Source organism: Tachypleus tridentatus, chromosome 6 (assembly GCF_004210375.1).
Source record: "Tachypleus tridentatus isolate NWPU-2018 chromosome 6, ASM421037v1, whole genome shotgun sequence".
In the NCBI taxonomy this organism is placed as follows: domain Eukaryota; kingdom Metazoa; phylum Arthropoda; class Merostomata; order Xiphosura; family Limulidae; genus Tachypleus; species Tachypleus tridentatus.
Genome location: NC_134830.1, coordinates 141,105,076 through 141,128,413, shown reverse-complemented (window position 1 = coordinate 141,128,413; position 23,338 = coordinate 141,105,076). Strand labels below are relative to the sequence as shown.

Sequence of the window (23,338 nt, the reverse complement as noted above, 5' to 3'; positions counted from 1 at the left end):
CTACTGATAACAACCTTCCTTGTTTCAGTAATTTTAATAGGATACTAGCGTGAGATGTGGTGAAATCTACAATAAAAATAAATCTTTCGAAACTAACTCCATGCAAACTAAACTATGATACTAACCATTTTTAATCCGTAAGATTTAGTTTGTTTTATTTTTTCTATAATATAATATAAGCTATGAGGGAAAGTAATAATTTTGTAAATGTTTATGTGTGGATGTATGTATATGTATGCACACACACAACTTAGAATGAAATATTTATTAATTTAAAGTCAAATAACTTAAGAATATAAGATACTGATGAAATGTAATTGAACAATACAGAGAGCCCACCGTGTAGCTTTGCGCTTAACTACAAACCAACCAACAAAGAAATGAAACCTTCCCTAGTTTTCGTCTGCGATGTCCATGACCAGTTCTCTAAATTATGAACTTTGTTATTTCATCTCCGTTCGCATCACCAAGATACTTGGACCAAAACACATCACTTGTTATAATTTAATTTAAATAATGTTAGATTCACCAGAGATTTTTCCATATTCATCTTAATTAATTAATTATGAATTTTAAATGAGAGAAGTGTAAAATAACATTTGAAATCTATTGTTTGTTCATCACACCCTGATGCTCAGGATTTCTTTTGCTCTAAACCAGAACTTGTCAAATGAGCTGGGAATTTCGACAGTATAACAGTCGATTTTTTTATAAAACATCCGCATATGTGAATTTAAATGCTGAAAGCCGATAAAGCTGAGAAACAAATATGCAAAATATTAATGGCAAAAATACAAGTATACTGAAATAAGATCCAGTATTAATGACAAAAATAACACTATGCATATATTAGGTTAAATATTAATAACAAACATAGCTTTAGTCAAATATTAGACCCACTAATGGTAGCAAAAAATAACACTAGGCTAATGTTAGGCTCAGTATTAGTACGAAAATGCAGCAAGTAGTTTAGTGCAAGTCTCAGTAATGGTACTAAAAATAACATTGGGCTAATACTTTGCCTGATATTAGTAAAAAAAAAAAAAAAGTAGCACTAGTCTAACGTTAGGTCTAATAATGGCTAATATTAAATCCAGTATTTATAACAAAAATAACACTAAGCAAATTGTAGGTACAATATTAGTGACAGACATAACACTGAGCTAATGTCAGGCTTAATCTTAATAACACAACGTAACACCAGGCTAATGTTAGGCCCAATAATGCTAACAAAAGGTAACATTAGGTTAATACTAGGCCCAATACTAATATAAGAAAGTAATGTTAGACCCAATATTAGTAACAAAAGGAAATGCTAGGCTAATATTAGTAACAAAAAGTAACGTTAGACATATATTTGCCCCAGTATTCGTGAAAAGAACACTACGCTAATATTAAGCCTATTGTTTTTTTAATGTTTCACTAGTGTTCTGCGTTTAAAATCGTAGCTGCTGTTCTTCACTTTCGCTAATAATTATATTTACCCAGTGTTTTTCGTCATGACACCTGGAGCTAAATAAAGTGGTACAAAGGTTGTGATAATATTCCAAAATTAGTGAAAATGTTATATTTTGTAAATAATTTAAAAACCGTGTTCATGATACACTGCTTCGTTCAAGGTGACAATTGAAATTAAATCTTTCGAAACGTTGTCCTATCTACCTGAACTACTATCGTATATTAGTTCCCAAGGGCGTTTTTTTTTCTTCATAAATGTCAGTTGAACCGGCAGTTGTTGTCTATTTCACCTTTGTTTGTTCAGGAGGCTATTTTCGTTTTATTCACTTCTAACGGTGTTGAACAAATCAGCTAAATAAGTTATGTTAAACAAAAACACGTTTAACGTACAGGTGACGTAATAAGATGTGAAAAAACAAAATGTTTGCTTCTCAGGCGTTTCTTGTTTCTTGTGATAATAGGCTTATTTCAGTAGTAGTAGGTAAAAAATAATGAAAGTCAACATCGACCAGTTTGTTTATCAAGTAAACTGTTTAGAATGTTAAGTAGTTGTTCTTGAACGAACAAATCCTGCTGGCAATAAGATCTTAATGTCCTTCTATGATTTTCAGGACAGAAGTTATTTACAAAATCAACCAGTTAGCAACTTCTCTATTTCGAATTCTGTTGTCATTAGATATACATGAACGACCTTCTGGCCCCCTGTACGCCAATCTGGGGATCTCCTTGCTTCGTTAGGATTTTTTTTTTTTTTATGTTGTTGAGGCGACGTCGCTGGTAGACTCAAGGAGATCTCTTCATATCTTAACCCTGTAAGATATATTACACATAGTAAGGAAAATTGTATAGTGTGTTTAGCATGAGCTACTGAGAAGTGTGTATCACAGAGAAACATTTTCCGCGTCCAAACACGTTGACATATAATTGTTCTTTGGTTCGGCTATAATCAGCCTTTTTATTTTCCTTGTATTACACACTAAATTATCGGTTGTTTCTTCCCTGGAAGCTTAGCGGGAAAGAACTGTCATTTCGTCTGTGTAATTCAACGCCACGTTTGCTCTTTTGTTGTGGGGTAATTGAGAGGGTAAAGAATCCATAAAAGCACGAGTCCACGATGTCTCTATAATGATAGAACATTCACTCTGTAATCTCCAGGTTCATCAAATAAATATAAAGCTGTAACTTACAGTTATTATAGTGTAAACTAATATCATACTATACAAAATAGATACCTGACAAATAAAATAATAATAAGAAAAAATCATGCCTATAAATTACGATAAAGTTTTATTTAGAATAAGAAACTATTTACTTGAATATTAGTGACAAAATAGATAACTTGATAGTTTTGCAACAGACAGTGCTGGTTAGTCGGAAGTAAACGTTTCACGACCTACTATGTCATGTGAGGTTAGATAGAACTGAACGTTTCACGACCTGCTGTGTCACGTGAGGTTAGATAGAGCTGATATATTTCACGAATTGTTTTAACAAGGAAATCGAACCCCGTGATATAACTAAGCCTCAAAAATTTCTTGAGTGAAAATATTTGTTTTAGTAAAATAAAATTTATTGAAAACCTGTTAAGAAGTTTATAAATATAGTTTAATAAAATAAAAACCAAATGGTTAATTGACAGGAAGTTTATTAATTATTATTCCGTTGTAATTATTTTTAGATTTCCTTCAACAAGTGTTATTGATAATTTAATCTCTTAACAATGGACCATAAAATTAATATCAAATATTCAAAACACATAACAAGATATTTGTACACTGACTCTGACTTCATATATACTAACAATACAACTTGGTCGTTGACTCTGATGTCATTCACTAAGATACTACATGTTGTGTGGACGTACTAGTTGTTGTGAAGGTTTATTTCTCCATATTCTATTTTTATTACGTTAAGCCTAATTTCACTGATAAAGATCTTGGCTAACAATGAACATCGTCCAAATCAGATACAGTCCACGGAAGTGACGAATCACGAACGTTTAAACTTATATAAATATTCTCTTTCTAATAATCGACGAACTTAATACGTCATTGTCAGCTTTATTATCATAACGAGGTGACACTAAGTGACAAAGTAATAGTCACAGAAGAACGTATGTTTGTGTGATACATTCTTGTTAACGAGTTGGGTCTTCGAAATCACGAACTGTCAAATGGTCATATTGTGATAAAAGGTTATTTTTTATCCCATCACGTACATTTATCTCTCACCAGTACTTCCCATTAAATAAGAGATTATAAATAAAGTACTATGCCTCTGATAACAGAATAAGTAACATGTCTCTGACAATAGATGAAACACTGTCTTAGATAACAGATAACACACTGTGTCCCAGATAACAGATAAAACATAATATAATGCGTATTTACTGTAATTTTCAGAGAATGTCATGGTTGTAGTTTGTTTTTTTTGAGCGTCTTGGCTTTAATCTTCAGAGAATATTATAGTTGTAGTTTTTCAATACGTCTTTACTGTAATCTTCAGAGAATGTCATGGTTGTAGTTTTATAATACGTATTTACTGTAATCTTCAGAAAATGTCATGGTTGTAGTTTTGTAATGCGTCTTTGCTGTAATTTTCGGAGAATGTCATGATTGTAGTTTTTAAAAACATCTTTGCTGTAATCTTCAAGGAATGTCATGGTTGTAGGTTTTAAAAACATCTTTGCTGTAATCTTCAGAGAATGTCATGGTTGTAGTTTTATAATGCGTATTTACTGTAATTTTCGGAGAATGTCATGATTGTAGTTTTTAAAACGTCTTTGTTGTAATCTTCAGAAAATGTCATGGTTGTAGTTGTTTGTTTTTTAAGCATCTTGGCTGTAATCTTCAGAGAATATTATAGTTGTAGTTTTTCAATACGTCTTTACTGTAATCTTCAGAGAATGTCATGGTTGTAGTTTTATAATACGTATTTACTGTAATCTTCAGAAAATGTCATGGTTGTAGTTTTGTAATGCGTCTTTGCTGTAATTTTCGGAGAATGTCATGATTGTAGTTTTTAAAAACATCTTTGCTGTAATTTTCGAAGAATGTCAGAATTGTAGTTTTTAAAACGTCTTTGTTGTAATCTTCAGAGAATGTAATGGTTGTAATTTTATAATACGTCTTTACTGTAATCTTCAGAAAATGTCATGGTTGTAGTTTTGTAATGCGTCTTTGCTGTAATTTTCAGAGAATGTCATGGTTGTAGTTTTTAAAACGTCTTTGTTGTAATATTCAGAGAATGTCATGGTTGTAGTTTTATAATGCGTCTTTGCTGTAATTTTTGGAGAATGTCACGGTTGTAGTTGTTTGTTTTTTTAAGTGTCTTGGCTGTAATCTTCAGAGAATATTATAGTTGTAGTTTTTCAATACGTCTTTACTGTAATCTTCAGAAAATGTCATGGTTGTAGTTTTATAATGCGTCTTTGCTGTTATTTTCGGAGAATGTCATGATTGTAGTTTTTAAAAACATCTTTGCTGTAATCTTCAGAGAATGTCATGGTTGTAGTTTTATAATACGTATTTACTGTAATCTTCAGAAAATGTCATGGTTGTAGTTTTGTAATGCGTCTTTGCTGTAATTTTCAGAGAATGTCATGGTTGTAGTTTTTAAAACGTCTTTGTTGTAATATTCAGAGAATGTCATGGTTGTAGTTTTATAATGCGTCTTTGCTGTTATTTTCGGAGAATGTCATGATTGTAGTTTTTAAAAACATCTTTGCTGTAATCTTCAGAGAATGTCATGGTTGTAGTTTTTAAAACGTCTTTGTTGTAATATTCAGAGAATGTCATGGTTGTAGTTTTATAATGCGTCTTTGCTGTAATTTTTGGAGAATGTCATGGTTGTAGTTGTTTGTTTTTTTAAGTGTCTTGGCTGTAATCTTTAGAGAATATTATAGTTGTAGTTTTTCAATACGTCTTTACTGTAATCTTCAGAAAATGTCATGGTTGTAGTTTTATAATGCGTCTTTGCTGTTATTTTCGGAGAATGTCATGATTGTAGTTTTTAAAAACATCTTTGCTGTAATCTTCAGAGAATGTCATGGTTGTAGTTTTTAAAACGTCTTTGTCGTAATCTTCAGAGAATGTAATGGTTGTAATTTTATAATACGTCTTTACTGTAATCTTCAGAAAATGTCATGGTTGTAGTTTTGTAATGCGTCTTTGCTGTAATTTTCAGAGAATGTCATGGTTGTAGTTTTTAAAACATCTTTGTTGTAATATTCAGAGAATGTCATGGTTGTAGTTTTATAATGCGTCTTTGCTGTAATTTTTGGAGAATGTCATGGTTGTAGTTGTTTGTTTTCTTAAGTGTCTTGGCTGTAATCTTCAGAGAATATTATAGTTGTAGTTTTTAAAAACATCTTTGCTGTAATCTTCAGAGAATGTCATGGTTGTAGTTTTTAAAACGTCTTTGCTGTAATCTTTAGAAAATGTCATGGTTGTAGCTTTAATATTTCTTGGCTGTATTCTTAAGAGAATGTCATGGTTGTAGTTTTTTTAACATCTTGCTTCACAAAGCATCTTTTGCGTCAAACTGAGAACTCCACGTGGTCGATGTTTATTTACCTGGAACAGGATTGTATTTTGGCTTACCTTACAAGGGATTTCTATGGTAACGCCCGCGCGTTATTCGTGAGGAGCAGAGACTAGGGTATTTTTCCAAGTCGTGTATTTTGGCTCCGGGAAGTTGTCAAGTAGGAGGGAACCTTTCTCTCTTAGTAGTGGGCTGATTGGGTAATCTCAACTGGATTGTGGTGACGTATTATGACGCATATTGCTTAAGTGTTTAATTCACCTAGCATTCAGTGGGAACTGAACAGTTTTTGTATCTGTTGGTGAATCTAGTGGTTTCGACACCCTATCCGCGAGCTCACCAACCACCTATATTTGTCTAAGTACTAGTGTCAACTAGCCAGTCAGAGCTTACATACTGTTAGCGTGTCTAGTAAGTAAAACTATATCAGGACTCATTTACTCTGTCTTGTGTGCCACCTGCGTAATGCCCGCTTACTCGGAAGACCCTACCAGATCATCAGGTCAGTTGTCTCACATTATTTGTGTTTCATTAGTATATCTGGACTTTTTAATGAAACACTGCTCAGTCAAACTAAAGGGGTTAGTTTTAATCTTTCGAAAGAAGGTGGGTAAGTCCGCTCTTTAATGTAATATACTTTCTTATCTAAATAACTTACAACACAAAAACATGAGCTGCTACTTTTGTTAAATCCTGGAGTTATAATGTATCCAGTTTTCATCATATATTTGTTCTTGGTAAGAAGGTAGAATATGTTATAAACGTTGTTGTTTTTCTTTAAAGACACATGGTACAAGCCCTTACCCCTACAAAAACGGTTTGTACTCTGATATTCGTCGAGATGATTTTGAGGTTTCAACATCTGTTAAATATTCGATTGTAATAGATACATAAAGTGATTGACCTTAAGCGATCGATATTCACCTAATGTCACAACGTTTCTACAATAAAGTACCCTAACAGACCTGTTTACCTCCCCTTTCTTGGTATATAAAGGAACAAAGTTTATGAACATTTTTGGCTTATATATAATGTGATATAATTATATTATACATCAGAATAGAAGAACCTTTTAAATTAAATAAGAGCATATATAAAATACTAAGCTTATAACAATGATAATTATACCCTCACTAAGATATATATCGGTTACTTTTATTAAGTTCATTATTCTGTAGCCATTTATAGATATTCTGATCAGTGGTCAGTGGGCACTACATAAACGATTTATTATATCCAACAATAGGACCTTGTCAATAGATACAGTAGGAAACATTATTTCATTAATATCTTTCCACTGTTATCTTACTTCAACATTAAAACTCAGATTCAGGCCTAACACTGGGTTTTTATTTTATGTCGTGTCCTTTTCTTCTCATCTATCGAAGTCTTTTTTATTTCTGAAAGACCCAGTCAGTTTATTTTAGTAACATTTGCGTTTATTGTTAGTCAGACACTGAACATTCAACTTGGTTGTACAAACCAGTCACAGCTTCGTGTTAATCAGACACTGAACATTCAACTTGGTTCTACACACCAATCACAGCTTCATAGATAACCCAAAATTAAGAAACGTTTATATAAAACTTGTTCTTCCTTCCTCAACACTCTAAAAATATCAGACACTTCTATAAAGCTTGTTCTTTCTTCTTAAAGATTAAATAATTCAACGCTTTGTTCAGAAGTCTTCACTTGAAACAACATGCTACTTGAAATGTTTGAATTACATAATCCTTTCTGTAGGTGAGTGGTAAGTTGACGACATACAAAGTTAAAGTATGAGATGGCCTGAACCAAGACCGCTAATTATTTAGTCTTGGTCTTAAAAAAAATTAGACATTTTAAAATACAAACAAACTTTACTTTTATGGCCAAAACGTACAAAGAACACGGATTGAACTAATTTACAAGCATTGTAGGTAATATAACGCAATGGTAAAAAGGAAGTGTCCACTTATAATATTTTTGTTTAACAGATTTTTTTTGTATGGTTATTATTCTAAATCACAAAGAGGGGGAGAACTGGTTAATAGCAAATATTAGACAGGATGGGCAGATGTGTCACATGTAACGATCAACCACCGGTTTCCTTTTCACTTGGAAAGATATACACTGCTGACATATCTTACTTTACAAAATAAAAGAAAAAAAGTTCCAACGTGCAAGTGAGACGGGATGTGATCTGTTTGTTTTTGTAAATCCTTATTTTGGTTTGTATGATTTAACATGTAAAACGCTACACAGATGTACTAGTTTTACTGCATAATTTGATTTAAAAATTCCTGAACAAACTATTTGTAGCGTGCGAAAAATCGACTTACCGACAAAGTTTTAAATGTTATAGTGGTACTGTTTACCGAAATTACCAAGTTTGAGTGTTATAATGATACTGTTTAGTGAGATAACTAAGTTTTGAATGTTTTAATGAAACTGTTTAATGAAATTACTAAGTTTTTGCATGTTATAATGAAACTGTTTAATGAGATAACTAAGTTTTAAATGTTATAATATTGTTGTTTACCCAGTTTTGAACTGTATGTATCGTTGCGTTACTAGATCCAGACTAAAGTATTCAGCTATGTTAGATGTGTGTGTGTGTGTGTGTATGTATGTATATATATATATATGTGTCATGAAAGACTTATCTATATAATTATTTACAGAAGCCAACTCACTGTCAACCGAGGACTTCATCATTGGCGACCGAGTCTGGGTGAACGGTAAAAGACCTGGGTATATCCAATATATTGGAGAAACACAGTTCTCACACGGAGATTGGGCGGGCGTTGTGCTGGACGACGCAGTAGGGAAGCATGATGGTTACGTTGGAGGCATACGATACTTCCAGTGTGAGCCAAAGAGAGGGATATTTGTTCGTCCTTACAAACTCTCCCACTTCCCCACCTCTCCTGGCATAAAGTCCTCACACACTACCTCCTCTCGACCCGAAACGAGAGTGACAAAATCTCGAGAGGTAAGTTCACCTGGTAACCGCTTCACCACCGTGACAACCACCACCAGCACCACAGGCGGAAGTAATGGAGTTTTAAGGGTTGGCGACAGAGTTGTTGTCAACTCTTTGAACGGCGCAAAGACGGGAACCTTGTGTTATCTTGGTAACACTGAGTTCGCAAGTGGGATCTGGGCAGGAGTAGAACTGGATGAACCTACAGGACGAAATGACGGTTCCGTGGCAGGAAAACGGTAAATGGTATATCTTATAATCAGATGTTTATCTTCAATTGTTGAATATACAGAACAGTAAGAACGTTAGGTACAGTATATCTTATAATCTGACTTACACCTTCAGTTGCTGAATATACAGAACAGTAAGAACGTTAGGTGCAGTATATCTTATAATCTGACTTACACCTTCAGTTGCTGAATATACAGAACAGTAAGAACGTTAAGTGCAGTATATCTTATAATCTGACTTACACCTTCAGTTGCTGAATATACAGAACAGTAAGAACGTTAGGTACAGTATATCTTATAATCTGACTTACACCTTCAGTTACTGAATATACAGAACAGTAAGAACGTTAGGTACAGTATATCTTATAACCTGACTTACACCTTCAGTTGCTGAATGTACAAAACAGTAAGAACATTAGGTACAGTATATCTTATAATCTGACTTACACCTTCAGTTGCTGAATGTACAAAACAGTAAGAACATTAGGTACAGTATATCTTATAATCTGACTTAGATTTTCAATTGTTGAACACATGTAAAAACACTGAGATACTTACAGACCTTTCTTCTATTGGCATCTGCAAAAATAAAGTGGTCAAATGCTTAAAAAAGTAGATTCTCCAATTTTAAAACATAATATAAGTGAAATCAGTTGTATTAAATATATAGTTCTAGAGATGTTTATGATCTATGAAATATGTATAGAAATATTATTAAAAAAGACTCAAACATCAAACCAGTATATAAAATGTTATAAAATAAACTGAAGAAACCATTGATGTTTCATGAAATAACAACATTGAAAAAATTAGAAAAATGATATAGAATTTTATAGAGATATTACAGAAATAAAATCAATCCAAAACTAGAAATAAAAAATGCATACAATCAAAATAATTTTTAAATATGAAAGAAATATTAAAAGAATAAAAAAGTTTAATATTGTAATTGGTAAAAAAAACTAGTTGAGAAGATGGTACCAGAGGAAATAATGAAGAAGTCTATTTTATATCAGAATTTAACAAACAATTTTAGGAATTATTTTATAAATATACTAAAAAAATGATAAAACAAATTAATAATTATTTACGTTTGGGTAATTTCTCACAAAGCTACAGAAGGGTTATCTGCACTAGCCATCCCTATTTTAGCAGTGTAAGATTAGAGGGATGGCAGCTAGTCCTCACCACCTACCATCAACTCTTGAGCTACTCTTTTACCAATGAATGGTGGGATTGACCATAACTTTATAATGCTCCCATGGCTAAAGGACACGCATGTTTGGTGTGACAGGAATTTGAACCCACTACCCTCATATTTCAAGTTGAGTGTCTTAACCATCTGGCCATGCCAGACCAGTTATCTAAGAGAGATGAAACACAAGTCAATATATGAAATATTATTTAAAAAATGGTTCAATAATGAAACAACAGGACTGATAGAAGTTAAAAAAATAATATACAAAAAAGTGTACAATATATTTAATTAATAAATATCATGAGGGAAATTTTAAATATTATAGAAATAAAATTAATCAAAAGCTAAAAATAAGAAAAGTGTGAATAAATTTTTAAAATATAAAATAATTAAAAAATAACGAAATTTTGTTAATAGGCTAATTGATGAACTTAATAAGGAAATAATATAATATGATTGTGCAGGTGATGGCAGAGAAAATGATAGTGAAGCAATTTCCGAACTTAGAAAATGTACTTAATAACTATTTTATAAATCTAGCAGAATAATTATAAAAAATATTGATAATGGATCTAAAACATGTAATATAAAGAGGTATAACTATTCCATGTAATATAAAGAGGTATAACAATTCCATATAATATAAAGAGGTATAACAATTCCATGTAATATAAAGAGGTATAACAATTCCATATAATATAAAGAGGTATAACAATTCCATGTAATATAAAGAGGTTTAACAATTCCATGTGTTTATTTCCTGCATTTAATAATAAAATGGAAAGTATAGCTATGAGTCTTTAAAACTGGAAAAATAAATCAGAAAAGTTCATGGGATGACAGATTTTCAATAAGCATAGTGAAAATGTGTATATATTATGTCACAGTGCCAATGGTTTTTATTTATATTTTATCTATCAAAACAGGAAATTTTACAGAAGAGACCAAAAAACTATAGTAATTCTGATATACAATAAAGTAATAGTTATATAAATTATCAACTTATTTTGTTTTTATTAGTATTTTCTAAAATATTAGATAAAACAGCAAAAAGCAAACCAATAAGATTCTTAAAAAAAACTTATATTTTCACCACAAATCAGTATATATATACATAGAAGACTTAAACACAGAAGATTTAGTCTTATAATTTATAAACATATTCATGAATTTTTAGATAATAATAAAACCATTGAGTTTATTTTTGGATTTAGAGAAGTAGTTTGATATAGTATCATGTCAAATGTTTTTAAATAAAATATATATTTCAGGGATAAGAAACATCACATTGAAATAGTTTAAAGTTTATTCTATGAATTAGCTGGGATTGTAAAAATAAAACTAACGTTGATGATGTGAATATAATAAGTATGGTGTTCTATGTGGTTTTATAATTAGACCCATTTTTCTATAATATGCTTAAATTATTTAGGTAATATGAATTCAAATTGTAAAAGCACTATGTTTACTGATTATACAACATTACAATTAGCCCTATTAATGTAGAACTAATATTTTCAATTACAAATGACTTCGAATAAGTAGAAATCTTAAAACAAATAATCTATTAATATAACAAATATATATATATATATTTTAAATAATCTATAAAATATAACAAATATATATATTTTAAACAATCAATTAATATAGCAAATATCTATATATATTAAATCTATTAATATAACAAATATATATATATTATTAAATAATCTATTAATAAAATAAATATATTTTTTTAAATCAAAAATAAAATAATTATAAATGAATTCTTTGTTTTATAGAAAAGTCATATTGGGATATCTTCTGTGTCCACATGAAACATTGGATTTTAGCATTAAAAGTACGTACACGGGGGAAATAATTATAAATCAAAATAATATTAAATAGCTATAGATATACTTATGATAATAGGTACATAAATAGTAATTATTGAATATGTTTGCAAATTAAAACAGTATATATTATAAAATGATTTTGATAAATTCTTAACAATTAAAGATAGAAACATTAAGTTGTAGGTTAATTAAAGTCTGGTAGCCCGGCATGGCCAGGTGGTTAAGGCGCTCATTTCGTAACCTAAGGGGCGCGGGTTCGAATCCTCGCCATACCAAACATGTTCGTCCTTTCAGCAGTGAGGACCTTATAATGTTAAGGTCAATCCCATTAGTCGTTGGTAAAAGAGTAGCTCAAGAGTTGGCGGTGACTAGGTGCTTTCCCTCTAGTATTACACTACTAAACTATGGAGGGCTAGCGCATATATCGCTTGTGTAGTTTTGCACGAAATTCAAAAACAAACAAAATCTGCCATTTGAAAAAAGAAACTATTAAGTCAGTAATTAACTGTGTAATTTTAACATGAAAAGATATAATCCAATTATTAGATATGGTCTAGTGGTTAGGGTATTTCAGCCGTGGGGGCGTTATAATGTAACGGTCAATCCCACTATTCGTTGGTAAAAAGTAGCCCAAGAGTTGGCGGTGGATGGCGATGACAAACCGCCTTCCCTCTAGTCGTACACTGTTAAATTAGGGACGGCTAGCGCAGATAGCCCTCGTGTAGCTTTGCGCAAACTTCCAAAACAAACAAATGAACAGGGTATTTGGCTCGTAACAGCGGGTTCTATATCCATCACTAAATATGCTGGCCCTTTTAGCTTGGGGCATTATAATGTGACGGGTATTCCTACTACTGGATTATAGTAGCCCAACAGCTGACTATGAGTTGTTTTAATTAGCTGTTTTTTTCTAGTTCATTTCTAATGAGGGTTGTAGGTAGGTCTGGAATATCTTTACACGAAATTCACCAAGAAGAGAGGCAACACACTTATCAAATCCTGTTAACGGAAAGATATATATATACACAAAATAAGTGTAGTTAAATTTTAAAAAATGATGTCTAATTATGTAGAAGAGAATATAATATAAAAGATATATACATAGTAATTTGAATTTGACTTTCAGAAATGAAACCATCACATTTATAGAAAAGTGTTTACCGGCTTATTTACAGGTGGCGTTACTTACTTCCTGTATATCTGTAGCAAGAATTCTAATTTAGAAAATTAATGTCGAACAAAGTGGAATGTCCAAGGTTACAAGGGTGGAGTAACTTATTTTCTTACCCTCTCCTCCCAGGGAAATTCTTAAAAGTTCTACTGTTGTTGTTTTGTTTTCTACTAACACCCAAAATGTAACCACGCTTCTTCCGAGCCTGCCAAGTCAACACCCCCACTTCTGCACTTAATGTTTAGTGTTCTACACGCAGAAAATGAAAGTTAAACCACGTTTTTCATCTGTTCCAAGTTTTCTTGTTTATTTGTTTATAATTTTCGTGCGAGTCTGCGCAAAGACTACTTGGGTATAGCTGTTCCTGATTCGTAACTGATAGATTGTAGAGAAAAGGCAGCTAGTCAACAGAACTCACTGTCAACTTTTGAGCCATTAATGTCTCACCGACTAGTAAGATTCGACTCTCACTCCACACGGTTCCAAACTGTAAAGCTCATTTTTGTTGTAATAGAACGCGAATCACGAACCTTAATATTTGTCGTCTGGGCACAAAAACCACTAGGTTGTTTGGGGTAAGAACAAACAACAACAACAACAATAAAAAAATATATGATTAGTCGAGACGGTGAATAAGGAACTAGACAGACTTATGCTTCAACTGTTATTTTTTTCTCTAGCTGTTTGATCTATCTTTAAATGCTAAGCCCATCAAAGATATTGAAACTCAATTTTTAGCATTATAACCTTACAAAAATAACCCTGAGAGCCATTTTGAAAGGTAAATTGTCTGCACCCGAAAAGTTCAGCCTGTTGGTTTTCATATTTATGATTCATCCTATTTTATGAATTCTTAGCTATACGATAAGTTTTGCTTGATGTTCTAAACTCTAGTCCGTACACCTACACGTTACACACATACTCAAGTTTTCCATGACCCACTATCACCAGAATCTCTTTAAATTGATGTAAATGTTATTTTTCTTGAATTTCTAACCTGAATAACTCAACTGTAAGCATACGGGGCGAATTTCAGTCCTTATTCTGCTTCAACAGTGTTGTTCATTTTGTTCAGTCCTTGTCATTCTGTTTCAACAGTGATGTTCATTTTGTTTAGTCCTATTGTTCGTTTATTTCAGCCCTTATTCTGTTTCAACAATATCGTTCATTTTGTTCAGTTCTTATTCTGTTTGAATAATCATTCGTTTTTTCAGTCCTTATTTTGTTTCAACAATATAGTCCAATTTTTCAGTCCTTATTCTGTTGCAATAATATAGTTCAATTTTTTCAGTCTTTATTCTGTTTCAACAATATAGCTCATGTTGTTCAGTCCTTCTCATTCAGTTTCAACAGTGCTGTTCATTTTGTTCAATCATATTGTTCAGTCCTTATTCTGTTTCAACAGTATAGTTGGTTTTTTCGGTCCTTATTCAGTATCAACAATATAGTTCAATTTTCAGTCCTTATTCTGTTTCAATAATATACTTCAATTTTGTTCAGTTCTTATTCTGTTTCAACAATATAATTCAATTTTTCCGCCCTAATTCTGTTGCAACAATATAGTTCAATTTTTTCAGTCTTTATTCTGTTTCAAGATAGCTCATGTTGTTCAGTCCTTGTCACTCTGTTTCAACAGTGCTGTTCATTTTGTTCAATCCTATTGTTCATTTCTTCAGTCCTTATTCTGTTTCAACAGTGTTGTTCATTTTGTTCAGTCCTTGTCATTCTGTTTCAACAGTGATGTTCATTTTGTTCAGTCCTTGTCATTCTGTTTCAACAGTGATGTTCATTTTGTTTAGTCCTATTGTTCGTTTATTTCAGTCCTTATTCTGTTTCAACAATATTGTTCGTTTTTTCAGTCCTTATTCTGTTTCAACAATATCGTTCATTTTGTTCAGTTCTTATTCTGTTTGAATAATCATTCGTTTTTTCAGTCCTTATTCTGTTTCAACAATATAGTCCAATTTTTCAGTCCTTATTCTGTTGCAATAATACAGTTCAATTTTTTCAGTCTTTATTCTGTTTCAACAATATAGCTCATGTTGTTCAGTCCTTGTTATTCAGTTTCAACAGTGCTGTTCATTTTGTTCAATCATATTGTTCATTTCTTCAGTCCTTATTCTGTTTCAACAGTATAGTTAGTTTTTTCGGTCCTTATTCAGTATCAACAATATAGTTCAATTTTCAGTCCTTATTCTGTTTCAATAATATAGTTCAATTTTGTTCAGTTCTTATTCTGTTTCAACAATATAATTCAATTTTTCCGCCCTAATTCTGTTGCAACAATATAGTTCAATTTTTTCAGTCTTTATTCTGTTTCAATATAGCTCATGTTGTTCAGTCCTTGTCACTCTGTTTCAACAGTGCTGTTCATTTTGTTCAGTCCTTGTCATTCTGTTTCAACAGTGATGTTCATTTTGTTCAGTCCTTGTCATTCTGTTTCAACAGTGATGTTCATTTTGTTTAGTCCTATTGTTCGTTTATTTCAGTCCTTATTCTGTTTCAACAATATTGTTCGTTTTTTCAGTCCTTATTCTGTTTCAACAATATCGTTCATTTTGTTCAGTTCTTATTCTGTTTGAATAATCATTCGTTTTTTCAGTCCTTATTCTGTTTCAACAATATAGTCCAATTTTTCAGTCCTTATTCTGTTGCAATAATACAGTTCAATTTTTTCAGTCTTTATTCTGTTTCAACAATATAGCTCATGTTGTTCAGTCCTTGTTATTCAGTTTCAACAGTGCTGTTCATTTTGTTCAATTATATTGTTCACTTCTTCAGTCCTTATTCTGTTTCAACAGTATAGTTAGTTTTTTCGGTCCTTATTCAGTATCAACAATATAGTTCAATTTTCAGTCCTTATTCTGTTTCAATAATATAGTTCAATTTTGTTCAGTTCTTATTCTGTTTCAACAATATAATTCAATTTTTCCGCCCTAATTCTGTTGCAACAATATAGTTCAATTTTTTCAGTCTTTATTCTGTTTCAATATAGCTCATGTTGTTCAGTCCTTGTCATTCTGTTTCAACAGTGCTGTTCATTTTGTTCAATCCTATTGTTCACTTCTTCAGTCCTTATTCTGTTTCAACAGTGCTGTTCATTTTGTTCAATCCTATTGTTCATTTCTTCAGTCCTTATTCTGTTTCAACAGTATAGTTCGTTTTTAGTCCTTATTCTGTTTCAACAGTATGGTTAAATTTTTCATTCCTTATTCTGTTTTAATAATATAGTTCAATTTTGTTCAGCCCTTATTCTGTTTCAACAATATTGTTTATTTTGTTCAGTCCTCATTCTGTTACAAAAATGTTGTTCATATTGTTCATTTCTTGTCATTGTGTTTCAACAGTTATGTTTATTTTGTTCAGTCCTTGTCATTCTGTTTCAACAGTGTTGTTCATTTTGGTCAGTCCTTATCATTCTGTTTCAAAAATATAATTCAATTTCTCAGTCCTGATTCTGTTTCAACAATGTTGTTTGTTTTGTTCTGTCCTTATTCTATTTCAAAAATATTGCTCGTTTTCTTCAGTTTACAAGAATTTCTCTGAAAATTGGATATATATATATTATTCATGAGTACCTCCTTTTAAGTAAAGTCGTTGGTTTGAAAAGGGAGCTTCGAAATAAAACAAAGAAATCCGAAGCCTTTCGAAACACGGTTTGAAGTAGATAAACTAATCAAGGTATTTTTGATTGACAAACCAGTTATTATATTTATATCTACAGTGTCTGTCGCCAGTGAATTAATAGAGTACGTTTATTCGGTCGCTGCTTGAGGTTCATTTAAATTGAAAAAAAGCAAACAAACACTCGAACAGATTTTACTGAAGAAATAAGTTAAAAGTTTTACCCTTTATACCATTGTCCCTTTTGTTTAAAACGAAGACAAGTTGCCACTGGATAAAAGAAACGCAGTGGCCACTCTGGGTAATTAATGTATGTAGTGATAAGAATGCTTGTGACTTAGTACTCCCTCATCTCTTTAACTGGGTTTCAGGATAGTCACAGAAGAGTGTAAAACGGAAACCGAACATTATTAGGAAACTGTTGGCACAACCAGATAGATACGGTAACCTTGACACAATCAATTCAACATCACAATTGATGCTCTTGCGTTTTAGTGAACCATGTCCTACGTTATTAAACATCGTGTCATTAAATGTACCATGTAAAACTAGACTAAAATAATCGTTAAAGTTTCATACGACGTGATGACTCTATATGATAAATATAATATTGTATATTAAATGTTTAAAACGACATGATGAATTTACATAATAAATATGCTATTATATTTAGTGTTTGACACAACCTGATGAGTCTACATAATAAATGTAATATAATATTTAATATTTGACACATAAGTTTACATAATAAATATAATATTATATTTGATATTTAATATGACATGACGAGTCTACATAATAAATATAATATTTGATGTTTAACACATGATGAGTTTACATTATAAATATAATATTATATTTGATATTTGACAACACATGATGAATCTAGGTAATAACTATATAATGTTATATTTAATGTTTGACACGGCATGATGAGTCTACATTACAAATATATTTAGTGATTGATACGACGTGATGAGTTTACGTAATAAATATAATATTATATTTAATATTTGACACGATATGATGAGTCTACATAATAAATATAATATAATATTTGATATTTGACAGGACATGATGAGTCTACCTAATAAATATAATATTTGATGTTTGACAAGCCATTATGAATCTACATACTAACTGTATATTGTTATATTTAATGTTTGACACGACGTGATGAGTTTGCATAATAAATGTAATATTATATTTAATATTTGACACAACATGATGAGTCTACACAATAAATATAATATTATATTTGATATTTAACACGACGTGATGAGTTTGCATAATAAATGTAATATTATATTTAATATTTGACACAACATGATGAGTCTACACAATAAATATAATATTATAGTTGATATTTAACACGACATGATGAGTTTATATAATAAATATAATATTATGTTTGATGTTTGAAAAGACAGTTTTCAAATATTAGCTGTCACAAGTCATTTCTTATTTTAACCAAGAAATTATTCATTTCTTTTTATATCGTTCTCCGCCTGCGTGGGTTTACATATTGTATCATTCTATGTTAGAACACACAGTATAAAAAAAACCACCAAAACGATTAAGTGAAATAAATCACTTGTTTTTCTTTTTATCTAAACTACATAGAGGACTCTCAATGAATTAATGTTTTCATTTTGTTCAGTTTATAAAGGACTCTGTAACCAGCAAAGTCTGATGCCTAAATAGCTTAGAACAATGAGTTTAAAAAGTCAATGAGTCACAACGGACTCCATGGTTAGTATTCACTTTTCTATTTCTGGCATTTCTTCTTTTTACTTTCAGATATTTTAACTGCAAGAGTGACTTTGGTCTATTTGCCCCTGTTCATAAGGTAACTCGAGTCGCCAGGACTTCCACCACTAAAGTCACCCGGATCACAACACTGGAACCTGTGTCTCTGCCAGGAGTTCGTCGATCACTAACTCCAGAGTTTCTCAATAATTCTTGTCATGAGAAGGTACTTTCAAGTCTAGAGCTGTTTCGTTCTAAAAATATATAACAATGCTGAGAAAGTACTTTTACAAATAGGCCTATTCAATGATTAAATTGTTATTTTGAAAGAGGTGAAACTTCCTTTTGTTATTCACTACGACATTTTAATAAAAATATCAGAAAACATTAATACCTTGAATATTCAAGAGGCAGAACTCCATTCGGAACTGTTCCGTTCCAATTTATCCTCTGGATTTATTTCAATATAGATATACACAGCGTAATAAAGCTAAGAAGGCACTTCCAAGGCAAGGTTTAAGTCACTATAGAAAAAATACAGATTAATAAAGCTAAGAAAGAACTTTTACGGTTAGGTCAATTTCAGTAAATAATTAAACAACGTAATAACGCTGAGAAGGTACTTTCACAATTAGATCTGTATCACAAGGGAAAAACGGCGTCAATGAAGCTAAAAAAGTATTTCTGTAAAAATATAGGCCTAACTATAAAAATACTCTTTTAGCTTTATTAACTCTGTTTTTCCATTGTGATATATAGAAATAGGACTTCTAGAAATAAGCAACATAATAAAGCTGAAAAGCTACTTTCAGAGCTAGGCCTGATTACGTATTGAAAACATTGCATCAGTGAAGCTGACGATTTACTTGTTTACAGTTAAGCCTATCCTTATATAGAAATAAATAACGTAATAAAACTGAGAAGGAACATTCTCAGCTAGACTTGTGTTACAATAGAAAACACAGCAATATAAAGCTAAGAAAGTATATTTACAGATAGGACTATTTTTATATACATGTAGACATAGACAGCATTATAAAGCTGAGAAGATACTTCCAAAGTTAGGCTTATTTCTTTATAGGCATAAACAACGTAATAAAGGTAAAAAGGGTGTCCATAGATCTGTGTCACTATAGAAAAACAACGCGATTAAAGTTGAGAAGACACTTTTGCAGCTAGGCCTACTTATGTATATAAATAAACAACACACTAAAGCTGAAAAAGTATTTTCACATCTGTACCTGTCTCACTATATAAAAACACAGTGTAATAAATATAAAAAACTACATAGAGTTAGGCCTGTTTCCAGAGTTTAAATTCTCAAAAAAAAAAAAAATTCGCGTACTGAGTTCCCGTACTCGGTACAGGATAGTATCAAGAGAATTTTACCATTATCTATTTCTGTATAGAAATAAACATCGTTTTAAATTTGAGAAGGTACTTTCACAGTTAGGTCTGTTTAGCTGTAGTTATACATAGTGTAATAACTCAAAATGAGGTGAACGTTTTTAATTCACCCAATTCTTTCAAGGTTTCTGTTAATTACGTAATTTCATAGCATCGTTATTTTCCTAGTTACACCCTTTAAAGGAATTAATTTACTTAAATAATTCTGAAGATCTAATTCATTTAAACTTTCAGATATTATTATATTTTGTAACTTCATAAAAATAGTTGTTAGCGCAAGTGAAAATTTATTGGATATCAAAGGTTTCTTATTTATTTTCTTTGTGCAATGCAGATTGTTGTTTTATATTAAGTTTTTAAAATTTATATTTTATTTGAAAACTTCTGAAAATCTGTTTTATTTTACAGCTTCTGAAGCTTTTGATTTATTTTGCAGCTTCTGAAAATTTGAGAAAACTGGATCAACCAACAAAAAAGTTGAAATTTGTATCCAACTTTCAGTTGAGTGATGAATTGTAAATATCCTTGAAACGTTTATTTTTTTTAAATTTTAAACAAAATTATTTTGTCACAGCATTCTACATTGCTAAAATAGCAAATAAATCTTTGATGTTTGAAACACTGTTTTTATCTGACAAATATAATAGAAAATGTTTGTTTTTGTTTCAATAAAAGTTATGTGTTCCAAAATAAAAACTGCAAACATAATTTGGTAAACATTTAAATGTTGTATTTATGACAAAGCCACTAGGCTGTTTGATGCCATCTCTAGCTTTGAACCATTAACTATAGGGAAGGCAGTGAGGCAACAACATCCTATCACCCACCATCCACGTAAATGAATTGACTGTCACCTATATAACGCACCCAGAGCTCTTCCACAATTAAAACTTGGGCTTCCTTCACAAAACATTATGTGGAGAAAAGGTTATAACCTTGGTTAATGGTAAACTGTAAATAATTTACAAGAAACAGTTATCTGGTGGTGCTATAATGGTGTAATCTAGTAGGAATATGATTGTGTGACCTGGTATAGTATTGATACTGCCACCTGGTGTGGTAGTGAAACTTTCACATTACAGGTAATGATGATGCCATCCGGTGGGCTAGTGGACTTTATGTTTTTATCATCAAAATATTAGAATATCTTCTTATACACTTAATTTTACTACAAGTGTTTATGTTGTGTTTTAATTATTATTACTTGGGTGAAAAAGTCTCCAAGGAATTTTGTAATGAAAGTACGTAATAATATTAAAATTAACAAACGTTTATTTTTGGTTCATTATGCGATATATATATATATGTTTTATTGGAATAACACTAGGTGTTTAATGTTTATGAAAGGTTTAATTCAATAGACTAGAATATATATATGTATACTCATCGGTAGGTGAAGGCTGGATCCTTATTTTTTAACGATCTGAATATCTTTACTGAGAAGTCAGATACGTATTATTATGTAGTCATTTGTTCTTAAATAAATGTAAATATTCTAACTGGATCTTCACTTCAATTGATGCTGTCTCCCCTCCTTGAAGAACGCTTTACTAGTTGGTATTCGTATTGTTATAGTTGAAAATAAAGACATATCAATATCAATACCAAGAGAAACGATAATGGATAATTTCACTTCATAGAAGAGTAGTGTTTTATTACACCATATCCGATACGATTTAAGCTAAACTGCCATTTTAAAGTATAGTGGGTAAGAAAATCGACAAGATTGAAATTAAGGGTTATGGAATCAACCCCTGTTTCTGTGCCGAAGCGTAAGTCTACGGACCTATAATGTTAGAAACCGGGTTTCAATACCCATGGTGGGCACAGAATAGATAGTTCAGTATATAACATTGTGTTTAACTACAAATGAACAGATAGGGTCTACAGAACTAAGTGAATTTTAAATTCAAAAGTAGAAGAACGACAACCTTACACTAGGCAAATCCTGATTTTAATAATTACAATGTTTCAACCCGTAGTATCAGATCAATATCAGGTAGAAGTTAATAAGATAATTGTAACAAATTAGTTTTTAGAACTTACTAAAGCTATTCTTACTTACTGTTAAAGCTGTAAATTGTAATAAAATAATCTTAAACAAAAGTTGAGAAAAGAGATTCACGTTATGTTATTGTTGTGCACTCAGTAAGCTTAAGGCTTACTGTGTGTTTGTTTAAAAATTTCGCACAAAGACAGAATTAGTAGCCCGTAATTTTAAACTATCAGTAGCACTCACCGCCAACTTTTGCGTTACTCTTGTGTGATCGAACCCACAGCCCAAAGTGCGGAACGCATTTTTACAACGAGTTTAGAATCATGGATTATCTGATTCATAATCTGGCTCATTAGCAAGTAGGCCGCTTCCTGTCATACACCAACCCATACCGTTATTTTATATAGCTCGGGTTTTCTGGTTACTCAACGTTGTTAAAGACATTTGATTACACTGGTATAACACGAGTGAATGTTGTAATACAGTGTCGGCTGGCAGAATGTGTTTCCAACGTGTCTTCACAATTGTGTTTATAAAAATTGTCTTGTTTTATTCAAATTGAAACACGGCGTTGAAGAGTCAAGCACTTCCAAGAAAACTACGAAGCTGGATGGAGTTAGTCACTCCCATATCATCATACATATACACAAAATTAGGGATCAAATGTACAGGAACCTAGCAATTAAAGGTACAATAAGCAAGTGGTTTCATTTGATGTGAAGTTTAAAATCTAAATTTGAGTTTTGAATTTAAACTCAAAAGTTCAAACAATGAGTAATATAAGAAATCATTTATTGTGATGATATGCAATAAAATTTAAAATGTCGACTCTAATTTACAACAACATGTAATTAAGTGATACAGTTACAGACTTTCACTCCAGCTCTTCTAATACATAATTTGTCTTGGAGGTCAGAGTGAATGGGAATAAGATATAACCCTTACCGATTCACTTTCAAAGTTAAACTAGAGTTACAATTTAACACTTGTATAAAACATTAGGAAAAACATAAAACCAACAAAGAAGATAATTAAATAAGCAAAATGTAATTTCTTCACTTATCAAGAAAATATTTATAATTCTGTTACATTTCAAATTGATGAAACTCTGAGAAGTAATATATAACATATTAAAACTAATAATTAAATATGGAAAAAAT

At 31.2% G+C, this 23,338-nt stretch overlaps 1 protein-coding gene and 2 long non-coding RNA genes across 4 annotated transcripts; 1 reads left to right on the top strand and 2 right to left on the bottom strand.

The window, feature by feature from the left end:
- Positions 1-250: 250 nt before the first annotated feature.
- LOC143253867 (uncharacterized) lies at positions 251-13,601 on the bottom strand. The gene is made up of 3 exons (XR_013029876.1): positions 13,421-13,601; positions 9,754-9,774; positions 251-2,578 (listed from the first exon to the last, which is right to left on the bottom strand). It is a non-coding gene; the product is annotated as an uncharacterized LOC143253867 (long non-coding RNA).
- Positions 6,260-21,687, top strand: LOC143253866 (CAP-Gly domain-containing linker protein 2-like). Of its 2 annotated transcripts, none has more exons than XM_076508355.1 (4): positions 6,260-6,502; positions 8,664-9,204; positions 18,827-19,001; positions 20,591-21,687. In XM_076508355.1, exons 1-4 carry the CDS (start codon positions 6,466-6,468, stop codon positions 20,699-20,701), a joined length of 864 nt encoding a protein of 287 aa, XP_076364470.1. In that variant the 5' UTR covers positions 6,260-6,465; the 3' UTR covers positions 20,702-21,687. The 2 variants fall into 2 exon arrangements, with proteins under 2 accessions (XP_076364470.1, XP_076364471.1); XM_076508356.1 differs by having other exon boundaries at positions 6,263-6,502; positions 20,619-21,687.
- Positions 18,897-22,552, bottom strand: LOC143253868 (uncharacterized). The gene is made up of 3 exons (XR_013029877.1): positions 22,422-22,552; positions 19,170-19,299; positions 18,897-19,029 (listed from the first exon to the last, which is right to left on the bottom strand). It is a non-coding gene; the product is annotated as an uncharacterized LOC143253868 (long non-coding RNA).
- Between the last annotated feature and the right edge of the window lie 786 nt (positions 22,553-23,338).